This window comes from Rhineura floridana, chromosome 5 (assembly GCF_030035675.1).
Source record: "Rhineura floridana isolate rRhiFlo1 chromosome 5, rRhiFlo1.hap2, whole genome shotgun sequence".
NCBI lineage: Eukaryota > Metazoa > Chordata > Lepidosauria > Squamata > Rhineuridae > Rhineura > Rhineura floridana.
The window spans coordinates 58001460-58023669 of record NC_084484.1 but is presented as its reverse complement, the minus strand read 5'-3'; the positions used below and the strand labels follow the sequence as shown (position 1 = coordinate 58023669).

Here is a 22210-nt window from a genome sequence, read left to right as displayed (position 1 = left end):
AAACCCTTTTAAATATTTGTGATTGTTTAATTTACTGTGGCCTGAGGTTGTGGTGAAAGTATTCCATGACTACTTTGCTGTGAATAAAATGGAGGCAAAAATACTCCAGTCTGGAAAATAAACATCCCACTACAAGCATAATAGTTGTGATAATCATCCTTAAGAAAATAGCAGATGAGCAAACTCTACATTTGTGTCCTGAGAAAGAATCCTCTGATCCCAAGGCATGCAGGCAAAGGAAAACGATTATGACCTTGTAGACAGGGACCTGCTGACTTTTATTCATATTCATATACAGTATAGCGTTGATGCTTTTGTTTTTATTACAAAATATACAAATGAGACAAAATGAATAAAAATAATTATTTACAATTCACACAAAATTCATCACTGACATTAAATGCAACAATGCATAATAAATTACTGGGGAGCATCTTGAAATGTATTGTTCCAAAATGCCACTAACAAAATTTACTTTATCAGAAATCCATCACTATTTCCCTCCTATTGATTCCTGAAGAAATAAATTGTTTTGTTGCTTCATATTTTCAAATACCAGTGCAAGATTGGGCAAGCATTTTCTCTTTTCCAGTAGCTTGCAGTGCTGATCTTGGTAGGCCACAGTCAAGGAGGTAATCACTAGTTCTAAAACAGTCTCTAGCACCATAAGAATATAAGACCATCTTTGGGTCCACTGGTTAGAAGAATAAATAATTTCTTTAGTTATTTCAATAAGCGTTCTTCAAAACTGATTAATGAACTGACTGAAGGATGCTTGCAGGTGAAGCTGGCAGCACATCATGTCCTGCTTTCTAAATTTGGCACATCCTGTGGGGTGTGAGATACCACTTCTTTTTTGACAAATTTAATACCATTATATATATTTTACTAATAATGTCATGAGAAAATGCCCCTTTATCTCCATTTTTGCAGACTGCTAAGGGTGCAATCCTAACCGCATTTTCCTGCAAGTAAGCCTTATTGAATATAATGTGACTTACTTACTTCAGAGTAGGTTTGGTTAGAACTGCAGCGTAAAGCCATAGCATTATGCCTCAACTGAAGAAATTAAAGGTTTGTGTGTAGTATTGTTCATGTTCTTAATAAAGACCAATATACTATTTGTGTTTTAATACAAGATTTTGATGACAATGATAAAAAGAAAACACCAATTAGGAATAGATAACTAGATACTAGGGTTGTCAGGCTCAGGGCCTGAGTTAGGGTTGCCAGGCTCAGGGCCTGATCCTGATCCTGTATCTTTAGGAGAAAAGAAAGTCAGCCCAGTGCAGGTATTCTTGCAACACTGCAATGGGAAAAAACTCAAGTTGGAATTCTCCCTTCCCCCTAAGTTGTGCAGGGGGAAGGGAGAATTCCAACTTGTGGTTTTTCCCATTATAGTGTTGCAAGAACACCTGCACTTGGCTGACTTTTTCTTCTCCTAAAGATACAGGATCAGTCTCAGGCCCTGAACCTGGCAACCCTACTAGATACAATCCTTGTGACATTATGGTTCAGTGTCAGCTGAAGAGAACTTAATTAACTTGTTAATGAGCTCTGATGTTCAGCTGATTTTTGCCTGCTCCCAATCTTCAGTTTACAGAGAAATATTACAATGGTGGAAGTTTCTTTCAATTTCTCCAAAAAGAAATGGATTATCCTCTAGTGGCTGCCTCTGGGACTCCTATTGCTTGGACAAGCTATCTTTCTGAAACCAAACAAATGCAGGATAAGGCCACATCACACAGGAAGCTGCCTTATACCAAAACTGTTGGTTCATCTAATTCAGTATTTTCTATCTACACTGAAAGGGGGTTTCAGAGAGAAATCTTCCATAACCTTCCCTGATGATGCTGAACCCAGGACCTTCTGCATGCAAAGAATGTGCTCTACCATTGGAGATACAACTCATATCCTCTAAAAGCTTCCCGCATGTGGTAACAATTTTGGAGGTGGTTGTTTGTCTTATGTGGTACCCTATGGATACTGTTGGACTCCAGCTCCCATCTTGGCCAATGGACAGGAATGATGGGAGCTGTAGCCCAAAATGTCTGGAGGGCACCATGTTGGCTACCCCTATTCTAGAGGATCTGTGGTGGACCATGCACTTGCATAGCCTGTCTGTGCTATGATGCTTCAGGGATGGTTGAACTTCGATGCCCCTCATTATTTTTGTTGAAAAAGAGTGCTGTTCATCCCATTACCATTCCACTTGAGTTACAGCTGGAGGGAATTGCACATACAGGAATGATACATTAAAACATTGATGTAAGCTGAAATGTTGACATATTATTAGACTTTCTCCATTTTAACTAGTCTCCACTAGGTGTCTCACCCTAAACCCAAACATGAGCTCTATAACAATTTCATTTACAGTTATCAGAAATAAATAATACAGTGCAAACTGCGCAGATATTGACCCCATCATTCTGGAGCTCATCGATCCTATTTCGGACACAAAATTATATTTTATTATCTTATTATTGCTGTTGTACACCACTGTGGGATCTGTTAAAATAAAGAAAAAATAAACCAATGAAATGATAATGCTGGCCAAAGGCAAGGCAAACTCAACAGACAATTTATGCTATGCAGAATCCATTTGCAATGTGCACTGAAACACATAAACGGACAGATGTCAAAGTATTCTCAAACTCTGGGATAAGGTCTGGTGCGCTCTTGAAACAGAAAATGAGAAAGACAATAGTTGAATATTAGATATATTTAGCGAGATTAGGTGAACTCTTTGGGGGGAGGGGATACTTACTTACCTGTAGTTATGGGTACTTGCCTGTTCATCTGCTTGGATAATTGACATTGCCAATTAGCTGCCGGACTAAGCTCAAGGTGCTGGTTTCAGTGTATGAAGTCCTATGCAGCTTGGGAACAGGAGACCTGAAAGCAAGGCCAGCATCAGGCATGACTGGGCCCTTGGGCACCTGCCTACCCTGGGCAGGCAGCATCATACTCCCCAACACCCTCTCCCAATGCAGGCGGCACAGGGCTTAAATAGGCCGGCCTGCCCCACCCACCTCCCGTGTTGTTGAATCAGCACACTGCACGCACATGCCTACCGTCACCCAAGAATCAACCCTTTAGGAATGCCCCGCCACTATCTTGGCCGGTGGCAGGCATTTGCACTCAGCATACTAACACACTCACGTGGTGACACAGGAGGTATGTGGGGCAGGCAGGCTGGGTCCCACAACCTGATACTTGCACGGATCACAGAGCAGGAGCTCTACCCTCCCAGCCTATGGACAGGCTCTTCAGGGGCCCTTCTGCACCATAGGTGCCCTTGGCCAGGGCTTGACTTGGCCGCCAGTCAGTCGCTGCATTCTGCAGGTGAAGGCCTCCTGCAGATACCATCTTATCTGGAAGTCTGTTTGGCACAACGTAGGGAGCAGACCTTTAGTGTTGTGTCTTTGGAATTCCACCCTTGAAATTAGTTAGGCACCATCTCTGTTGTCTTTTGGCACCTACTGAAGACCTTCATCTTCCAACAGGCCTTTTAAGTAGAGATCTTTCCCAGTCTGCATCTCTACTGGAATTGTTTTTGAGATATTTTTGAGGGTTTTTTTTATTGTTTTGTTGCTTGTTGTTTGCTGCCCTAAGTTCCTCTAGGAGAAAGGACAGGATATACATTTAATAAATAAAATAACATAAAATAACTGAGTGACTAAAATGACTAAATAAAACTTTGGGGACTCGGTTATGTTCCATGAACAATTCAAAACATTACGTAAGATGGGAACCTAATATTTGCCCTTATGATTATTTCTGACTAGCTTTTCATCCTGAAACTTGCTGTACACGCTACCTTTCGCTGGCCCAGAGCTACTCTCACCTTCCTTGTTTTCTGGGTGGGGTCCAGTTAGTCACTCTTAGACCAGAGAGTAATTATCCGGAAGCTCCCCGCAGGGTTCTATCACCAGTTAGCAAGGCGGGGCATCACAGCAGAAACCTGCCAGCTTAATGTAATGTGTTTTCCATTTGGTGAACCACAAATACTTGCATAAGTACATACCTAATGATCTCTCCCTCCAGTGTTCATCATTGAATTCTCTCCCTCATCCCCACCCCATGCTTTCTTTTTCTGGAAGGGTGGGGCAGCTTTCAGATGAAGGAAATCAACTTTTTCAGAGTCAGGAACTATCTTTAGTATGTATTATAGAGGTAATAAATGGGAATTAACACATGTTAATTTTTCTCATAAAAATATGACTGTGTGTGGGTGCTTCAAAGGTTCTATTAATGGGAAGATATTAGCTAGTGCAGTTTGAAATTATGGCAAGTTCATTCCATAAATTGGCTGGTATTTTACTCAAAATCCAGTGTACCTCTGTGTTCTGAAAGGAAAAAACACGCACACAGAAAGTTAGGGTTGTATCCAACATTAGCCATACTCAGACACCTATTGAAATTAATGGACCCAAGTTAGTCATATCCATTCATTTAAATGGGTCTACTCTGAATATGACTAAAGTTGGCTACAACCCCAAGTGACTAGACCTCATTGAATAGATACACAAATAAAACACATGCATATACTGTAATTAAACTGGTTGCCAGTTGAAAATGAGTACATAAGGCAAACATTTTATCTTCTTACAGTTCATGGAATGTCTGTTCTCAGTTATTTTTTTCTGTCCATGGACAATTTGCAAGAAAGAAAAAATAGGATATTGGGGCTGTAATTCTACATATGTGAGTAAGCCCCATTGAACTGAATGGGACTTTTTTTTAGTAGATATCTGAGGCTGCCTCTAGTGTTCCAGCTTGGGACTTCATGGCCTCCATGACAACCATGGGGCTGTCTCAAGTTGTCACTGGCCCGGCACATATGGCAGGGCATACCCTCGACTTAGTTTTTGCTCCAGATGGAAGAAGGATGGTCTTGAGATGGGTGTGATGGATGTCACCCCATAGTCATGGTCTGACTACTTCCTGGTGAAGTTTAGGCTTATGGCTCCAACTCTTCCCTGCAGGAGTGGTGGACAGATTAAGATGGTCCACCCCCAGAGACTAATGGAATCCACAGGATTCCTGAATCCTGGGGGAGTTCCCAGTAGATAGAGCAGGTGATCCTGTTGAAGCCCTTGTCACGCAGTGGAACAGCGAGGTGCATCGGGCTCTTGACACAGTTGCGGAGCCCGGTTTGCCCTTTGGTACACCAGTGAGCTAAGGGAAATTAAACAGGCTGGATGATGGCTAGAGAGCAAGTGGTGAAAGACGTGCTTGTGAGGCTGATCGGGCACGAGTAATACATCGTAATCGTACCTACTGTGTGGCGGTGAGGGCAGTGAATAAGGCCCACTTCTCTGCCTCCATCGCATCCTCAAGTAGCCGTCCAGTGAAGCTTTTCTGTATTGTCAGGGGTCTGTTGACACCAACTCCAGGAAATGGAGTTTTAGACCCTTTGGAGGCCCACTGTGAATTGTTTGCAAGGCACTTTGAGGGTAAAGTTGCTCGCCTCCGTAGCAGTCTTGATGCCCCATCCGTATCTACTGTAGACCCCAATGAGGTGTCCAGTGCATCATCTGCTGCAGCTTCTTGGGAATGGGTTCAGTTGATGCAGCCTGATGACGTAGACAAGGTGCTCGCGTTGATGCTACCAGCAACATGTCCTCTCGACCCTTTCCCTTCTTGGCTTATTAAAGGTTGCCAAGGGAGTTTGACCAAGTGGATCCAGGGTGTGGTCAATGCATCGTTGTGGGAGGGAGTAGTTCCAGCTGCCTTGAAAGAGGCGGTGATCTGACCACTCCTGAAAAAGCCCACTCTGGACCCATTGGTTTGTGACAACTACCGACTGGTTGCAAATACCCCCTTCTTAGGGAAGGTGATTGAGAGGGTTGTGGCGCAGCAACTGCAAGTACTCTTGGATTAAACAGATTATCTTGACCCATCCCAGTCTGAGTTCATGGCTGGTTATGGGACTGAATCGCCCTTGGTCGCCCTGATGGATGACCTTTTTCAGGAGGACAGGGGGAGTGCAACCCTGTTATTCTTACTTGATCTCTCAGTGGCTTTTGATACCATTGACCATGGTATCCTTCTGGGCAGACTTGGTGAGATGGGTATTGGAGGAACTGTTTTAAAGTGGTTCCGATCCTATCTCCAGGGTCATTCTCAGAGAATAGCATTGGGTGACTGTCTTTCAGCCCCCTGGCAGTTGTGCTGTGGTGTGCTGCAGGGTACCATCTTGTCCCCCATGCTGTTTAACATCTATGTGAAGCCCTTGGGAGCGGTCATCAGGAGATTTGGGGTGAGGTGTCAGCAGAAAAGTTCTATTTCTCCATAACATCTGAATTAGGAGAGGCCATGCAAGCCCTTGACCACTGCCTGGACTCGGTGGTGGGTTGGATGAGGGCCAATAAACTGAGTCTGAATCCTAGCAAGACGGATGCACTGTGGGTTGGTGGTTCCCGAGTTCGGATAATTGGTCATTTTCCTGCTTTGGATAAGAACATAAGAACATAAGAAGAGCCTGCTGGATCAGGCCAGTGGCCCATCCAGTCCAGCATCCTGTTCTCACAGTGGCCAACCAGGTGCCTGGGGGAAGCCCGCAAGCAGGACCCAAGTGCAAGAACACTCTCCCCTCCTGAGGCTTCCGGCAACTGGTTTTCAGAAGCCTGCTGCCTCTGACTAGGGTGGCAGAGCACAGCCATCATGGCTAGTAGCCATTGATAGCCCTGTCCTCCATGAATTTGTCTAATCTTCTTTTAAAGCCATCCAAGCTGGTGGCCATTACTGCATCTTGTGGGAGCAAATTCCATAGTTTAACTATGTGCTGATTAAAGAAGTACTTCCTTTTGTCTGTCCTGAATCTTCCAACATTCAGCTTCTTTGAATGTCCACGAGTTCTAGTATTATGAGAGAGGGAGAAGAACTTTTCTCTATCCACTTTCTCAATGCCATGCATAATTTTATACACTTCTATCATGTCTCCTCTGACCCGCCTTTTCTCTAAACTAAAAAGCCCCAAATGCTGCAACCTTTCCTCGTAAGGGAGTCACTCCATCCCCTTGATCATTCTGGTTGCCCTCTTCTGAACCTTTTCCAACTCTATAATATCCTTTTTGAGATGAGGCGACCAGAACTGTACACAGTATTCCAAATGCAACCGCACCATAGATTTATACAACGGCATTATGATATCAGCTGTTTTATTTTCAATACCTTTCCTAATTATGGCTAGCATGGAATTTGCCTTTTTCACAGCTGCCGCACACTGGGTCGACATTTTCATCGTGCTGTCCACTACAACCCTGAGGTCTCTCTCCTGGTCAGTCACCGCCAGTTCAGACCCCATGAGCGTATATGTAAAATTAAGATTTTTTGTTCCAATATGCATAATTTTACACTTGTTTATATTGAATTGCATTTGCCATTTTTCCGCCCATTCACTCAGTTTGGAGAGGTCTTTTTGGAGTTCTTCGCAATCCCTTTTTGTTTTAACAACCCTGAACAATTTAGTATCATCAGCAAACTTGGCCACTTCACTGCTCACTCCTAATTCTAGGTCATTAATGAACAAGTTGAAAAGTACAGGTCCCAATACCGATCCTTGAAGGACTCCACTTTCTACAGCCCTCCATTGGGAGAACTGTCCGTTTATTCCTACTTTCTGCTTTCTGCTTCTTAACCAATTCCTAATCCACAAGAGGAACTTTCCTATTACTCCGTGACTGCTAAGCTTCCTCAGAAGTCTTTGGTGAGGTACCTTGTCAAAAGGTTTTTGAAAGTCTAAGTACACTATGTCCACTGGATCACCTCTATCTATATGCTTGTTGACACTCTCAAATAATCTAATAGGTTACTGAGACAGGACTTTCCCTTGCAGAAGCCATGCTGGCTCTGCTTCAGCAAGGCTTGTTCTTCTATGTGCTTAGTTAATCTAGCTTTAATAATACTTTCTACCAGTTTTCCAGGGACAGAAGTTACGCTAACTGGCTTGTAATTTCTGGGATCCCCCCTGGATCCCTTTTTGAAGATTTTCGTTACATTTGCCACTTTCCAGTCCTCAGGCACAGAGGAGGACCCGAGGGACAAGTTACATATTTTAGTTAGCAGATCAGCAATTTCACCTTTGAGTTCTTGGAGAACTCTCGGGTGGATGCCATCTGGGCCCGGAGATTTGTCAGTTTTTATATTGTCCATTAAGCCTAGAATTTCCTCTCTCGTTAACACTATTTGTCTCAGTTCCTCAGAATCCCTTCCTGCAAATGTCAGTTCAGGTTCAGGGATCTGGCCTAGATCTTCCACTGTGAAGACAGATGCAAAGAATTCATTTCGCTTCTCTGCAATCTCCTTATCGTTCTTTAGTACACCTTTGACTCCCTTATCATCCAAGGGTCCAATCGCCTCCCTAGATGGTCTCCTGCTTTGAATGTATTTATAGAATTTTTTGTTGTTGGTTTTTATGCTCTTAGCAATGTGCTCCTCAAATTCTTTTTTAGCATCCCTTATTGTCTTCTTGCATTTCTTTTGCCAGAGTTTGTGTTCCTTTTTATTTTCCTCATTCGGACAAGACTTCCATTTTCTGAAGGAAGACTTTTTGCCTCTAAGAGCTTCCTTGACTTTGCTCGTTAACCATGCTGGCATCGTCTTGCCCTGGTAGTACCTTTTCTGATCTGCGGTATGCACTCCAGTTGCGCTTCTAATATTGTGTTTTTAAACAACTTCCAAGCATTTTCGAGTGATGTGACCCTCTGGACTTTGTTTTTCAGCTTTCTTTTTACCAATCCCCTCATTTTTGTGAAGTTTCCTCTTTTGAAGTCAAATGTGACCGTGTTGGATTTTCTTGGCAATTGGCCATTTACATGTATGTTTAATTTAATAGCACTATGGTCACTGCTCCCAATCGGTTCGACAACACTTACATCTCGTACCAGGTCCTGGTCCCCACTGAGGATTAAGTCCAGGGTTGCCGTCCCTCTGGTCGGTTCCATGACCAACTGGTCTAGGGCATAGTCATTTAGAGTATCTAGAAATTTTGCTTCTTTGTCGTGACTGGAACACATATGCGGCCAGTCTATGTCCGGGTAGTTGAAGTCACCCATTACTACCACATTTCCTAGTTTGGATGCTTCCTCAATTTCATATCTCATCTCCAGGTCTCCCTGAGCATTTTGATCAGGGGGACGATAGATCATTCCCAGTATTAAATCCCTCCTGGGGCATGGTACCACCACCTACAACAATTCTGTGGAGGAGTCCGCCTCTTTTGGGGTTTTGAGCTTGCTGGATTCAATGCCTTCTTTCACATATAGAGCGACACCGCCACCAATACGTCCTTCCCTGTCCTTCCGATATAGTTTATATCCAGGGATAACCGTATCCCACTGGTTTTCTCCATTCCACCAGGTCTCCATTATGCTCACTATATCAATGCTCTTCTCTAAGACCAAGCACTCCAGTTCTCCCATCTTGGTTCGGAGGCTTCTAGCATTAGCGTACAGGCACTTGTAAGCAGTGTCTCTCTTCAAGTGTCTTTGGCACTTGTGGTTTGGCCTGTGGTAATTTTGCCCTTCTGAATTGATGGTCCTGGCTTTCAGCATCCTACCTAGCAACCTAAATTTGGCTTCCAGGACCTCACGGCTGCATTTCCCCATGTCATTGGTGCCAACGTGCACCATGACCACTGACTTCTCCCCAGCACTGTCTACCAAACTATCTAAATGACGGGCGATATCCGCAACATTCGCACCAGGCAGGCAAAACACCTTGCGGTCTGCACGCCCATCACACACCCCACTGTCTATGTTCCTAATGATCGAATCACCCACTACAAGGATCCCTCCACCCCCTGGAGATATATTCTCTGCACGAGAGGATAGCTGCTCATCCCCCAAGAGATGGGTCCCTTCTAAGGGATCGTTTCCCTCTTCCTCAGCTGGATGCTCTCCTTCCCTGAGACCATCGTTCTCCATGATAGCACAAGAGCTATCATCCTTGGAGTGGGACACAGCTATAGTGTCCCTGAAGGCCTCCTCCACACACCTCTCTGCCTCTCTCATCTTTTCCAGGTCAGCCACCTTGGCCTCAAGGAAATGAAGTCGTTCCCGGAGACCCAGGAGCTCATTGCACCGAGAGCACACCCACGACTTCTGTCCAACAGGCAGATAGTCGTACATGCTGCAGGCAGTGCAAAACACTGGAAAGCCCCTACACCCCTGCTGGCTTCTTACCTGCATAGTTTTGTTTAAGGTTTATTACGTCAATTGGTTGGGGACTGCGGTTTAGTTGAGGTCAGGGAACAGACAGGCAGAGTGGGGGGCCCTGGCCTCCTTGCCCTGCTGCCGAACTCGCTCTGCTGCTTAACTCGCCTTGACGCTTCGTCAGCTCGGGCTCCCTCTAGCTCGATGAGGTCGTACTCCCTCTGAAAGAGCAGGTTCATATTCTGGGGGTGCTCCTGGATCCATCTTTGTCGCTAGAGGCCCAGGTGACCTCAGTGGCTAGGAGTGCCTTTTACCAGCTTTGGCTGGTAAGATAGCTGCAGCCATTTCTGGACTGGGATAGCCTGACCACTGTTGTCCATGCATGGTAACCTCCAGGCTGGATTGCTGTAATGCAGTCTATGTGGGGCTGCTCTTGAGGTTGGTCCGGAAGTTGCAGCTGGTGCAAAATGCGGCGGAGAGACTGCTCACTGGGACAGGCTATCGTCAACATGTCACCCCCCTGCTGAAAGAATTGCACTGGCTGCTCATTTGCTACTGGGCCAAATTCAAGATTCTAGTTTTGGTGTACAAAGCTCTATACACCTTGGGACCAGGATACCTGAAAGGCCGTCTCATCCTTTATATACCCAGTCGATCACTGCACTCCGCAGGTGAGGGCGTCCTGCAGATACCATCTTATCAGGAGGTACATTCTGCACAACATAGGAAACGGACCTTTAGTGTGGCAGCACCTACCCTGTGGAATTCCCTCCTGTTAAATATTAGACAGGTGCCATCTCTGCTATCTTTTCGGCACCTATTGAAGACTTTCCTCTTTCAATAAGCCTTTTAAGTTGAGACCTATCCCAGTCTGCGTCTGTGTTGCAATTGCTTTTTAATATGTTCTTAAACCTTTTAAAAAATGTTTTTAATCTTAGAAGATGTTTGGAAAGCTTTTTTAATAAATGTTTTTAAAGATATTTTTGTTTTAATGTGTTTTAAAGTTTGTTTTTATGATGTTTTAAATTTTTTGTGCTTTTGTTTGCTGCCCTGGGCTCCTGCCGGGAGGAAGGGCGGGATATAAATCTAATAATAAATAGATATGTATAGGATTCCTCTATAAAATATAAATAACAATGAACATAAAAATAGTTTGTCACAAAGCCAAATACATGTTAATTCAGACAGCTGTAGTGGGGAAGCTTACTGACAAGCTAAGAGAAAGGGGGGAGGGGAAAATATGGGGCCCATTCTGACAGTCAGCAACTACTGTGCCTTTCTTTTTCTCTCTACCCATGATAATCTCTGGGACCAGAGATTCCCGTTTCTGTACATCCCTATCAAACATCACCCCATGCTAAGGTTGTCATCTGATTCACTGTTCCTGACAATTAGAAATTAAACAGGTGAATCTTTTCCTATCAGTTTGTCCTCATGATTGGATATTTGGGCATGCTGGACTGCTATTAAAAGGTACAAAGAGCAGGGCCGAAAAACGAGGTTGACATCTCTATTCCAGTATTCTTGAAAATCCAAATTAATTTCATTTATTTGTTTTTACTGTGTAAGACCCTGCCCCTCAAACAAATACTCAAAGCAGCTTATAGCTAAACCAAAACAAACACAATATCATTTTTTAAAAATTGAGGTCTGATCTGACCAAAACAACATCTTTCTGTGCAATCCTATGCATTTTTACACAGAAATCACATTGTCTTCAGTAGGGCTTATAAACATGCTTAGTTTGGTCCAAGTCTTTGCAACAGAAGAGGACCTCTAAGCCCATAGTGCATAGCAAATCGCAATATTCAAGATTAAGAACTTGTGCTTTAAAAAAACAAACAAACCTGCACAGTGTATAATGGAAGGATTTGGCAGGGGGATTTGGATCCACATTCTGTGAACCAGTCCCCCTCCACTCACACACATTATTCAGATTAGGAAAATTAGCACAATGTTCTAATTTGCAATACTGAAATGTGCTGTTCACCATGGGCACAATTCAGCCAAATTACATTTTTAGAAGTCTCACTGATTTCAGTCAGAACAGTTTATGCATGTGCTTAACTCTCCTATTGAAATCAGTTGGATTTAGAATGTGGATGTTCTTTTTAGTTTACAGATCTAGAACTCCTTTCTGTTTCTGCTTTTGGAGGAAAACAACCATTGATGTTAAGCCTTCTATAGAACCACTCATGGTGGTAATTGCATTACATTCTTATCTGATGCAATAGTTCTCTTGGGACTGATTTAGGACCACTATAGTAACTGTGATGTTCCTATATATTAGTGTATATATGGTAAGTGCTGGTTGTTTAGAGTATACATGGTAAGTAGTGAAAGAGGAGGGGGAGTGAATGGGCAATAGAATGCTTGATGATTGGCTGAATGTGAAAAATGGCTGACAGTATAAATGAAAGGATGACAGGTAAATCTGGGGGAATGTGAGGTGGTGAATTGTGGAATCTGGGGGGAGAAGAGAAAGAGTGGATTGCTTGGTGGGGTTTGAGAGAGTTGTTTGCCAGGAGAGCGTGAAGAAGGAGGGAGGTGGAGTTCGGATTAGTATTGAGTAAAACCATATGCTTATGTGCCTTAAGAAGAAATCTTGTTAATCTTATTAGCTTTGTTATCTTTAATAAATACTTAATTTGGTTTACCAAAGGCCTGATCCTTGGCTGGGGTTTCACAGACCAGAAGGGAGGGTAAGGTAATGACCAAGGCTGAAGGGGAACTGTAACAAATGGTGGCAGCGGTGAAGAGAATAACAATACCAGTATTCAGAGTCTGGGAATACTAGTATTGGGACGTTACTGGTGGTTGCCTAGCAGGGGGATCTGTTGAGATCTGTGCTAGAGCGGATAGGTAAACCATAAGAGAGTGCGGTCCGGACTGGTGGAGTCCCTGGTGGTGCCTAGAGACAGGCAGTAACCACGCACAGGTAGGAACCTGACAGGGAGAGCCAGGGAAGGACCCTTCACATGTGGTGGCAGTAGCGGTGGGATACGAACAACAGAGAATCCGGATACGAATACTAGAGAATCCAGAACAGTGGTGTGGCAAACAGAAATAACAAAACAAGATTTCTTGTGAGAGTGACTGGCAAAGAGTGTGTGGCAAAGAGTGAGTGAACTCAAACACCATGGCTGAATACATAAAAATGAAAAGAGAGGAGCTGGTGGAGAAGTGCATAACATTCAATTTACGTCACGAGGGTAAAGGGGTAGATGAATTGAGGGTAGCACTTATAGGATTTGCTACTGCCCAGCAAAAACAACCTGTCAGGGAAGAGACCCCAGAAGGATATTTAAGCAATCCCGCTTATATAGAGTACTTGAGAGAGAAGTTAAGATGGGAGGCTGAGGAAAAAGACAAGCAGAGGGAGTTGGAAGCTGAGAGATTGAAGATGGAAGCTGAGAGATTGAAGATGGAAGCTGAGAGATTGAGGATGGAAGGTGCAGAGAAGGAAAAACAGAGGGAGTTGGAAATTGAGAGAATGAGATTGGGGTTTGAGGAGAGGGAGAAGCAACGAGCATTGGATGCTGAATTACAAGTAGAAAAGTTAAAATTTGATAGAGAGAAATTTCACTCTGAGGAGACAAGGAAAGACAGAGATGGAGCAAAAATAAAAATTACTCCAAAGGACTTTGCTGCCTATGAGCCTGGTCAAGATCCTCAAATTTACCTCAGCACCTTTGAAAAAACAGCTCAGTTGTGGGGGCTACCTGAAGATAAATACATGCAGTATTTATCAAACCTGATTAAAGGGGAATTGGCTGAGGTATACCAATATTTCCCCTCAGACAGGCCCGTCACCTATGCTGAATTCAAAGAAGCAGTGTTTAAAAGATTCAGACTGGGGCCTGATTATTTTAGAAAGCTTTTCAGAAACTGCCAGATACAGACAGGGAGGTCTTTTGTGGAACTGGGAGCAAAGTTGATGGATATATTTGGAAAGTGGATGAGTAGTGCCAAAGCTCAGTCAGTGGAAGAGGTGAAAAGCCTCATGATACTGGATCAATTATACCATCAGTTACCACCAGAAATAAGGCTCCTGGTCAAAGACCGTTCCCCTACATCTGTGCAGGAGGCTGCAGAGATGGCGGATCACTTCGCCTCCAATAGAACTGGCTGGGTGGGGAAAACATCAAGAGAGTTTAAACCCAGACCATATAGTGCTGGCAAAAGGGATGTGGTACCACAGCGAGTGAGTCCTCCATTAAAATCTGAAAGGCACAGGACACCCCAGAGTGGATCTGTGTACCCTAAAAGTGAGGAGAAATTATGCTACAAATGTGGTAGACCGGGGCACCTACGTTTTCAATGTGAGGTTGCCAACCCCATTAGTAATCCTGCTCAGACAAGGGCAGTGAAAACAGAGCCCAAGGCTTTAGAAGCAGCGAAAAAGGTTCAGTTTTGCCAGATAAACTGGACAGAAGTAACAGACCTTGATTCAAGTCTGAGAGAGGAAGTGAGTGTACAAGGGGCAACTTATTGGGCATTGCTTGACACTGGTGCCGCTCAGACGTTACTGAGGCCAGATTTAATAAAATCTGAAGAAATATTACCTCAGGAAACAGTGACTATCCAAGGAGTGAGGGGTCAACCAGAGAGTTTGCCTGTGGCCCTAGTGAAAATGGAATGGACAGGCCGAAAGGGCCAATATAAAGTTGGTATTAATGCCCAGCAACAAGAACCAGTAATACTGGGAAGAGATGTTATGGGGGCACAGGGGAAAATATATGTAGTGACCAGACAGCAAATTGGCAGAGAAAAAGAAGCCATATTAAGGGGGGCTGAAACAAACAGGGTGGAATCTGTTAACCAGCCTCAGGTCACCATAGCAACCACTAGCAGGCCTGCTGAAGAAGACAAACTGTATCAAGTGGTCTCTGGGGAAGAGACAGAGCATTTCAGAGAAGAATTGAATAAGGATACCAGTTTGAGTCAAATAAAGGAACAGGCTCTGACCCAGCAGATTCCTTTCGCTGACAAGCTGAGGAGTCAAGTTGTGTGTGAGAATGGGATTTTATATAGACTGTGGATGCCTGCTGAGAGAAAGGGTGAATGTGAACCAGTGAAACAAATGATGGAAGTGGTGAAAGAGAATTTGAGTCATGCACAGGAGAAGCAAAGTTACTGGTATGACAGAACAGCCAGAGAACGTGTGTATGATGTGGGAGATATGGTTATGGCGTTCATACCCAGGAAACATGACAAATTACAGGCTAACTGGGAAGGACCATATACCATCAGAGAAAGGCTTGACACAGTGACATATGTAATCACCACAGACCAATTAAACAAAAGCAAAGTGGTTCATGTAAATATGTAAATATCCCTTACCATACCAGGGATGCAAAGGTGTTGCAAGTTACCTTATTCCCTGAAGGAAGTGGGCCTGAACTTCCAGATTTGGTACAGGAAAGCAAAGACAAAGGAGGGGTAGATCAAGTGGAATGGTCAGAGGAGGTGAAGGAGGAAGTAAAAGAGGAGATTCTGAGAGTTTTGAAAACCTATAGGAATCTCTTTAGCAACAAACCTGGCCGAACCAGTATAGTTATACATTCCATTGATACTGGAGATCATGCCCCAATCAGATCTGTTCCGTACCGTGCGAATGGGAAAGTTTTGAATGAGATCAAAAAGGAGGTGGAAGAGATGCTGGAATTAGGAGTGATCAGGGAATCCATCAGTCCCTGGGCCTCAAGTATTGTCCTGGTTCCGAAAAAAGATGGAACGACAAGGTTTTGCATTGATTATCGGCTAATCAATAAAATTACTGTCCCAGATGCGTATCCTATGCCTAGGGTAGACGCTATGTTAGAGTTATTGGGGGCAGCAACCATTATCTCTACACTAGATCTCTGTAAAGGATTTTGGCAAATGGAACTAGACGAGCAATCCAGAGCCAAACCTGCCTTCAGTACACCAGATGGGTTATATGAGTTTGTGACCTTACCCATGGGACTAAGGAACTCACCAAGTTCATTTCAGAGGCTAATCAATACTGTGTTGCGAGGCATGTCAGATTTTGCAGTGGCCTATATCGATGACGTGGCCATTTTTAGCAAGTCGGTGCCTGAGCATGTCCAACACCTGACAACAGTATTGGAGGCCTTAAGAAAAGCAGGCCTCACAATAAAAGCTAAGAAATGCCAGTTTGGACTAAAGGAAGTAATCTATTTAGGACATAAGGTGGGGAGTGGGAAAATCACCCCCTTATGGAGCAAGGTGGAGGCAATACAAGCGTGGCCGATCCCCTTAACCAAAAAACAAGTAAGGGCATTTCTGGGTGTGGCTGGATTTTATAGGAAGTTTGTGAGAAATTTTGGGGAAATAGCAACCCCCTTGCATGAATTAACAAAGAAGAAGTGTTCTGAGCGTGTGGTATGGACGGATGAATGTCAGAAGGCTTTTGATCTACTGAAGCAAGCCTTGTGCCAAGGACCCATATTAATAGCACCAGACTATGAGAAACCATTCATCGTGGCTACAGATGCGTCGGACCTGGCGCTGGGAGTCGTCTTGCTGCAGGAGAGAGAAGGCACCAGACATCCAGTGGCGTACCTGAGTCGCAAGCTGACGCCGGGGGAGAAAAACTATTCATCGGTCCAGAAGGAGTGCCTAGCGGTCGTGTGGGGACTGAACAAGTTGCGCCCATACGTGTGGGGACGAAGATTCACAGTGACTACGGATCATCGGGCCTTGTTATGGTTGCAGACTATGAAAAACCATAACACTATGCTGCAGAGGTGGTCCTGGGCCCTACAGGACTATCAAGTGGACTTCCAGTTCATCAAAGGCAAGGACAATGTACTGGCCGATGGACTTTCCAGGCAAGTGGCTGGGACTGCAGTGACGTGACCAGACAGAGGAACAAAGAAAGACATTTTCCCCATAGAGACTTTTATTTGTTAACGCGACATATAAATCCTGGAACAGGAATAATACTCTGCCGTTGTTTAAGGGGGGGGAAATGTGATGTTCCTATATATTAGTGTATATATGGTAAGTGCTGGTTGTTTAGAGTATACATGGTAAGTAGTGAAAGAGGAGGGGGAGTGAATGGGCAATAGAATGCTTGATGATTGGCTGAATGTGAAAAATGGCTGACAGTATAAATGAAAGGATGACAGGTAAATCTGGGGGAATGTGAGGTGGTGAATTGTGGAATCTGGGGGGAGAAGAGAAAGAGTGGATTGCTTGGTGGGGTTTGAGAGAGTTGTTTGCCAGGAGAGCGTGAAGAAGGAGGGAGGTGGAGTTCGGATTAGTATTGAGTAAAACCATATGCTTATGTGCCTTAAGAAGAAATCTTGTTAATCTTATTAGCTTTGTTATCTTTAATAAATACTTAATTTGGTTTACCAAAGGCCTGATCCTTGGCTGGGGTTTCACAGACCAGAAGGGAGGGTAAGGTAATGACCAAGGCTGAAGGGGAACTGTAACAAATGGTGGCAGCGGTGAAGAGAATAACAATACCAGTATTCAGAGTCTCTGGGAATACTAGTATTGGGACGTTACTGGTGGTTGCCTAGCAGGGGGATCTGTTGAGATCTGTGCTAGAGCGGATAGGTAAACCATAAGAGAGTGCGGTCCGGACTGGTGGAGTCCCTGGTGGTGCCTAGAGACAGGCAGTAACCACGCGCAGGTAGGAACCTGACAGGGAGAGCCAGGGAAGGACGCATCACAGTAACCACAGTTAGAACTAATTGGATTTAAAAAGCAAAACAAAAACAAAACTCCCAGATGTGACATAGCAGTGATACAACCTAATTTCATAAATGTCACATGTGTTTTTCCTGTTTAACCATTTTCTTTTCTTTTCTTTTTGCAGATATAAGAACAGAAAATATGCCTGGTTCAAACAGTCAGACAGCTGATTTCTGCTGTTGGAAAAATCAAGAGAAAGAAAAATGCAAGCTAATAATGGCTGTAATTGTGTGAAGGTAACAGGGCAAAGGTAACGAGCAAAGTCAAGGAAGCTCTTAGAGGCAAAAAGTCTTCCTTCAGAAAATGGAAGTCTTGTCCGAATGAAGAAAATAAAAAAGAACACAAACTCTGGCAAAAGAAATGCAAGAAGACAATAAGGGATGCTAAAAAAGAATTTGAGGAGCACATTGCTAAGAACATAAAAACCAACAACAAAAAATTCTATAAATACATTCAAAGCAGGAGACCATCTAGGGAGACAATCGGACCCTTGGATGATAAGGGAGTCAAAGGTGTACTAAGGAACGATAAGGAGATTGCAGAGAAGCTAAATGAATTCTTTGCATCTGTCTTCACAGTGGAAGATATAGGGCAGATCCCTGAACCTGAACTAACATTTGCAGGAAGGGATTCTGAGGAACTGAGACAAATAGTGGTAATGAGAGAGAAAGTTCTAAGCTTAATGGACAATATAAAAACTGACAAATCACCGGGCCCGGATGGCATCCACCCGAGAGTTCTCAAAGAACTCAAAGGTGAAATTGCTGATCTGCTAACTAAAATATGTAACTTGTCCCTCGGGTCCTCCTCTGTGCCTGAGGACTGGAAAGTGGCAAATGTAACGCCAATCTTCAAAAAGGGATCCAGAGGGGATCCCGGAAATTACAGGCCAGTTAGCTTAACTTCTGTCCCTGGAAAACTGGTAGAAAGTATTATTAAAGCTAGATTAACTAAGCACATAGAAGAACAAGCCTTGCTGAAGCAGAGCCAGCATGGCTTCTGCAAGGGAAAGTCCTGTCTCAGTAACCTATTAAAATTCTTTGAGAGTGTCAACAAGCATATAGATAGAGGTGATCCAGTGGACATAGTGTACTTAGACTTTCAAAAAGCATTTGACAAGGTACCTCACCAAAGACTTCTGAGGAAGCTTAGCAGTCATGGAATAAGAGGAGAGGTTCTCTTGTGGATAAGGAATTGGTTAAGAAGCAGAAAGCAGAGAGTAGGAATAAACGGACAGTTCTCCCAATGGAGGGCTGTAGAAAGTGGAGTCCCTCAAGGATCGGTATTGGGACCTGTACTTTTCAACTTGTTCATTAATGACCTAGAATTAGGAGTGAGCAGTGAAGTGGCCAAGTTTGCTGACGACACTAAATTGTTCAGGGTTGTTAAAACAAAAAGGGATTGCGAAGAGCTCCAAAAAGACCTCTCCAAACTGAGTGAATGGGCAGAAAAATGGCAAATGCAATTCAGTATAAACAAGTGTAAAATTATGCCTATTGGAGCAAAAAATCTTAATTTCACGTATACGCTCATGGGGTCTGAACTGGCGGTGACCGACCAGGAGAGAGACCTCGGGGGACTTCCGGGAAGGGTGACTTCGCTTGTGCCTGCTTTTGAGACGGGCTCCCGCCTCAAAAGAAGCTTATTCAGATATAAATCAGTCAGAACATTTTTTTTTTGACTGATGAAATTTCTCCCGGGCAGGGAGAAACGTAGAGATCAACCTCAAAAGCCTGTTTTTGTTGGGAGGACTGGATTTCATTAATTTATGAGAAAAGGTCCAGCCAGCAATGCCGGACGGACTTCCGAACAAGCTCTATCTGTTTAATGCGATACGTTTATCTTTTCTTCAAAGAGAAAACAGACTAACAGGCAAGCACCCTTCTTTCTATTATTTTTTTTTTACTTGGTTTAAATTGTTGCAGCAAAAAGAGATTTGTCAATTTAATCAGCTTTAAAGAGCTTCTGGGTGAGTTATAACTCTTCTCTGTTATTCACGAAATTAACAGCTTATCTCTGTTTCTATTGCAAAAAGCTGTCCTGGAAGTGCATTCTAAAGATATACACAGAAGAGGGATTTCTATTCCGAGGAACATTATATTGTCTGGGACTATTCTCTTTTTGGTCTATTTTATTTCGACGAATCTGCTTTTTCACGACGCCGCTAATTGTTTTGATGCTGGGAACTAAATTTGTTTTGTATTCTTGAACATAGAGAGATAAGGCAGGCTGCTCTGTTTATACTGTGATGTCATCAAGCCTGGAATATTAACCCAATTGTTGCTGAAATAAGAAGTGGTTCTTCTTTATTTTTGTTTTGCTTTGTTTTCGTGGTTTTAAAAAATGGCAATCAAGAAAGTGGCTGAGAATCTGGAAGTAATTATGTTTCAGAAAATAATGGATGAGATTGAGATAACGAAACAAACCCTGCGACAGGGCAGTAAGGAGCTGAAAATTGAACTGAGCGAAATGACGCAGGAGCTTAAAGAAATAGGGGATCCTGTGAGAGAGGAGAATGAGATCAGAGATGAGAAAAGAAAAAATAAAGGGAAGATACAAGCCCTGGAGATTGGAACAAATGTGGAATTGGAAAAAGATCTGGAGTTTATGGATATTAGAAATAAAATCTACTGTTTGGAATTTAACGTTATCTCTGAAGAAATTAATGAAGATATTAGAGATAAAGTTATCAATGGCTTGGATAATCTTCTGGACTGGAATGACGTGATGGAGCTTGATATAGAGAAAATCTATGGAACTAACAGCAGCCATGTGACAATGGAAAAACTCTCAAGAGATGAACCAGTGCATTTTGTAAAAAAGAAGAACAGAGATATGACTTTACAACAATATTTCAGCAACTTATTCAGAATTGATGGCAAGAAAATATTTGGGAGAGAGGAAATTCCCATCAGACTCTTATTATATGACTATGGCTATGACAGCAAGATTATAATGGAATACTGATAATGGAAGATTGGACACTGAAATTACTGAACTTAACAGGACTATTGAAGATGGAAGATGGAATTAATAGGGATAATGGAATAATGGCTATTGAAATTATTGGACCTAACAGATTTTGATGAGATGGATTAATCGATATGTTTATTTGGACTATGGTTATGACAATAAGATTATTATTATTATTAACAAGATGGATTAATCGACATGTTTATTTGGAGAAAAATTGATAGATATATTTCTTAAAGAATTGAAACCTCTCTTTGACTTTTTGTGGAAAGAATAAAGTAATGTTTATGAGATTTGATAATTAATTAAGATAACTACTGGAGGAAAGTGATTTTATAATATAATTTAAGAGACAGGATTGTTACATATTGTAGACCTATAACTGATTTGATCTGCGACAAATGGGAAGTCAACATTTTATTTTTTTGTTTAATCATTTTTGTTTTGTTTTGTTTTTTGTCTTTGAATGTTTTATGATTTTGTTTTGTATGTTTTATGAAAATTTGAATAAAAATTATTGTAAAAAAAAAAAAAGGAGAGAGACCTCGGGGTTGTAGTGGACAGCACGATGAAAATGTCGACCCAGTGTGCGGCAGCTGTGAAAAAGGCAAATTCCATGCTAGCCATAATTAGGAAAGGTATTGAAAATAAAACAGCCGATATCATAATGCCATTGTATAAATCTATGGTGCGGCCGCATTTGGAATACTGTGTACAGTTCTGGTCGCCTCATCTCAAAAAGGATATTATAGAGTTGGAAAAGGTTCAGAAGAGGGCAACCAGAATGATCAAGGGGATGGAGCGACTCCCTTACGAGGAAAGGTTGCAGCATTTGGGGCTTTTTAGTTTAGAGAAAAGGCGGGTCAGAGGAGACATGATAGAAGTGTATAAAATTATGCATGGCATTGAGAGGGTGGATAGAGAAAGGTTCTTCTCCCTCTCTCATAATACTAGAACTCGTGGACATTCAAAGAAGCTGAATGTTGGAAGATTCAGGACAGACAAAAGGAAGTACTTCTTTACTCAGCGCATAGTTAAACTATGGAATCTGCTCCCACAAGATGCAGTAATGGCCACCAGCTTGGATGGCTTTAAAAGAAGATTAGACAAATTCATGGAGGACAGGGCTATCAATGGCTACTAGCCATGATGGCTGTGCTCTGCCACCCTAGTCAGAGGCAGCATGCTTCTCAAAACCAGTTGCCGGAAGCCTCAGAAGGGGAGAGTGTTCTTGCACTCGGGTCCTGCTTGCGGGCTTCCCCCAGGCACCTGGTTGGCCACTGTGAGAACAGGATGCTGGACTAGATGGGCCACTGGCCTGATCCAGCAGGCTCTTCTTATGTTCTTATGTTCTTATGGGCAACACA

The 22210-nt window shown here is 43.0% G+C and overlaps 1 protein-coding gene across 1 annotated transcript in view; it reads left to right on the top strand.

Annotated features, from left to right (window-relative positions):
* LOC133385826 (uncharacterized) overlaps nucleotides 1-20982 on the top strand; it is a 35057-nt gene extending 14075 nt beyond the window's left edge. Inside the window, exons 2-3 of the mRNA XM_061629404.1 lie at nucleotides 17995-18120; nucleotides 19906-20982. Coding sequence (XP_061485388.1) covers nucleotides 20214-20837 — 624 coding nt within the window. The 5' untranslated portion in view covers nucleotides 17995-18120; nucleotides 19906-20213 and the 3' untranslated portion in view covers nucleotides 20838-20982. The remainder of the gene's footprint in view (nucleotides 1-17994; nucleotides 18121-19905) is intronic.
* Nucleotides 20983-22210: the final 1228 nt, after the last annotated feature.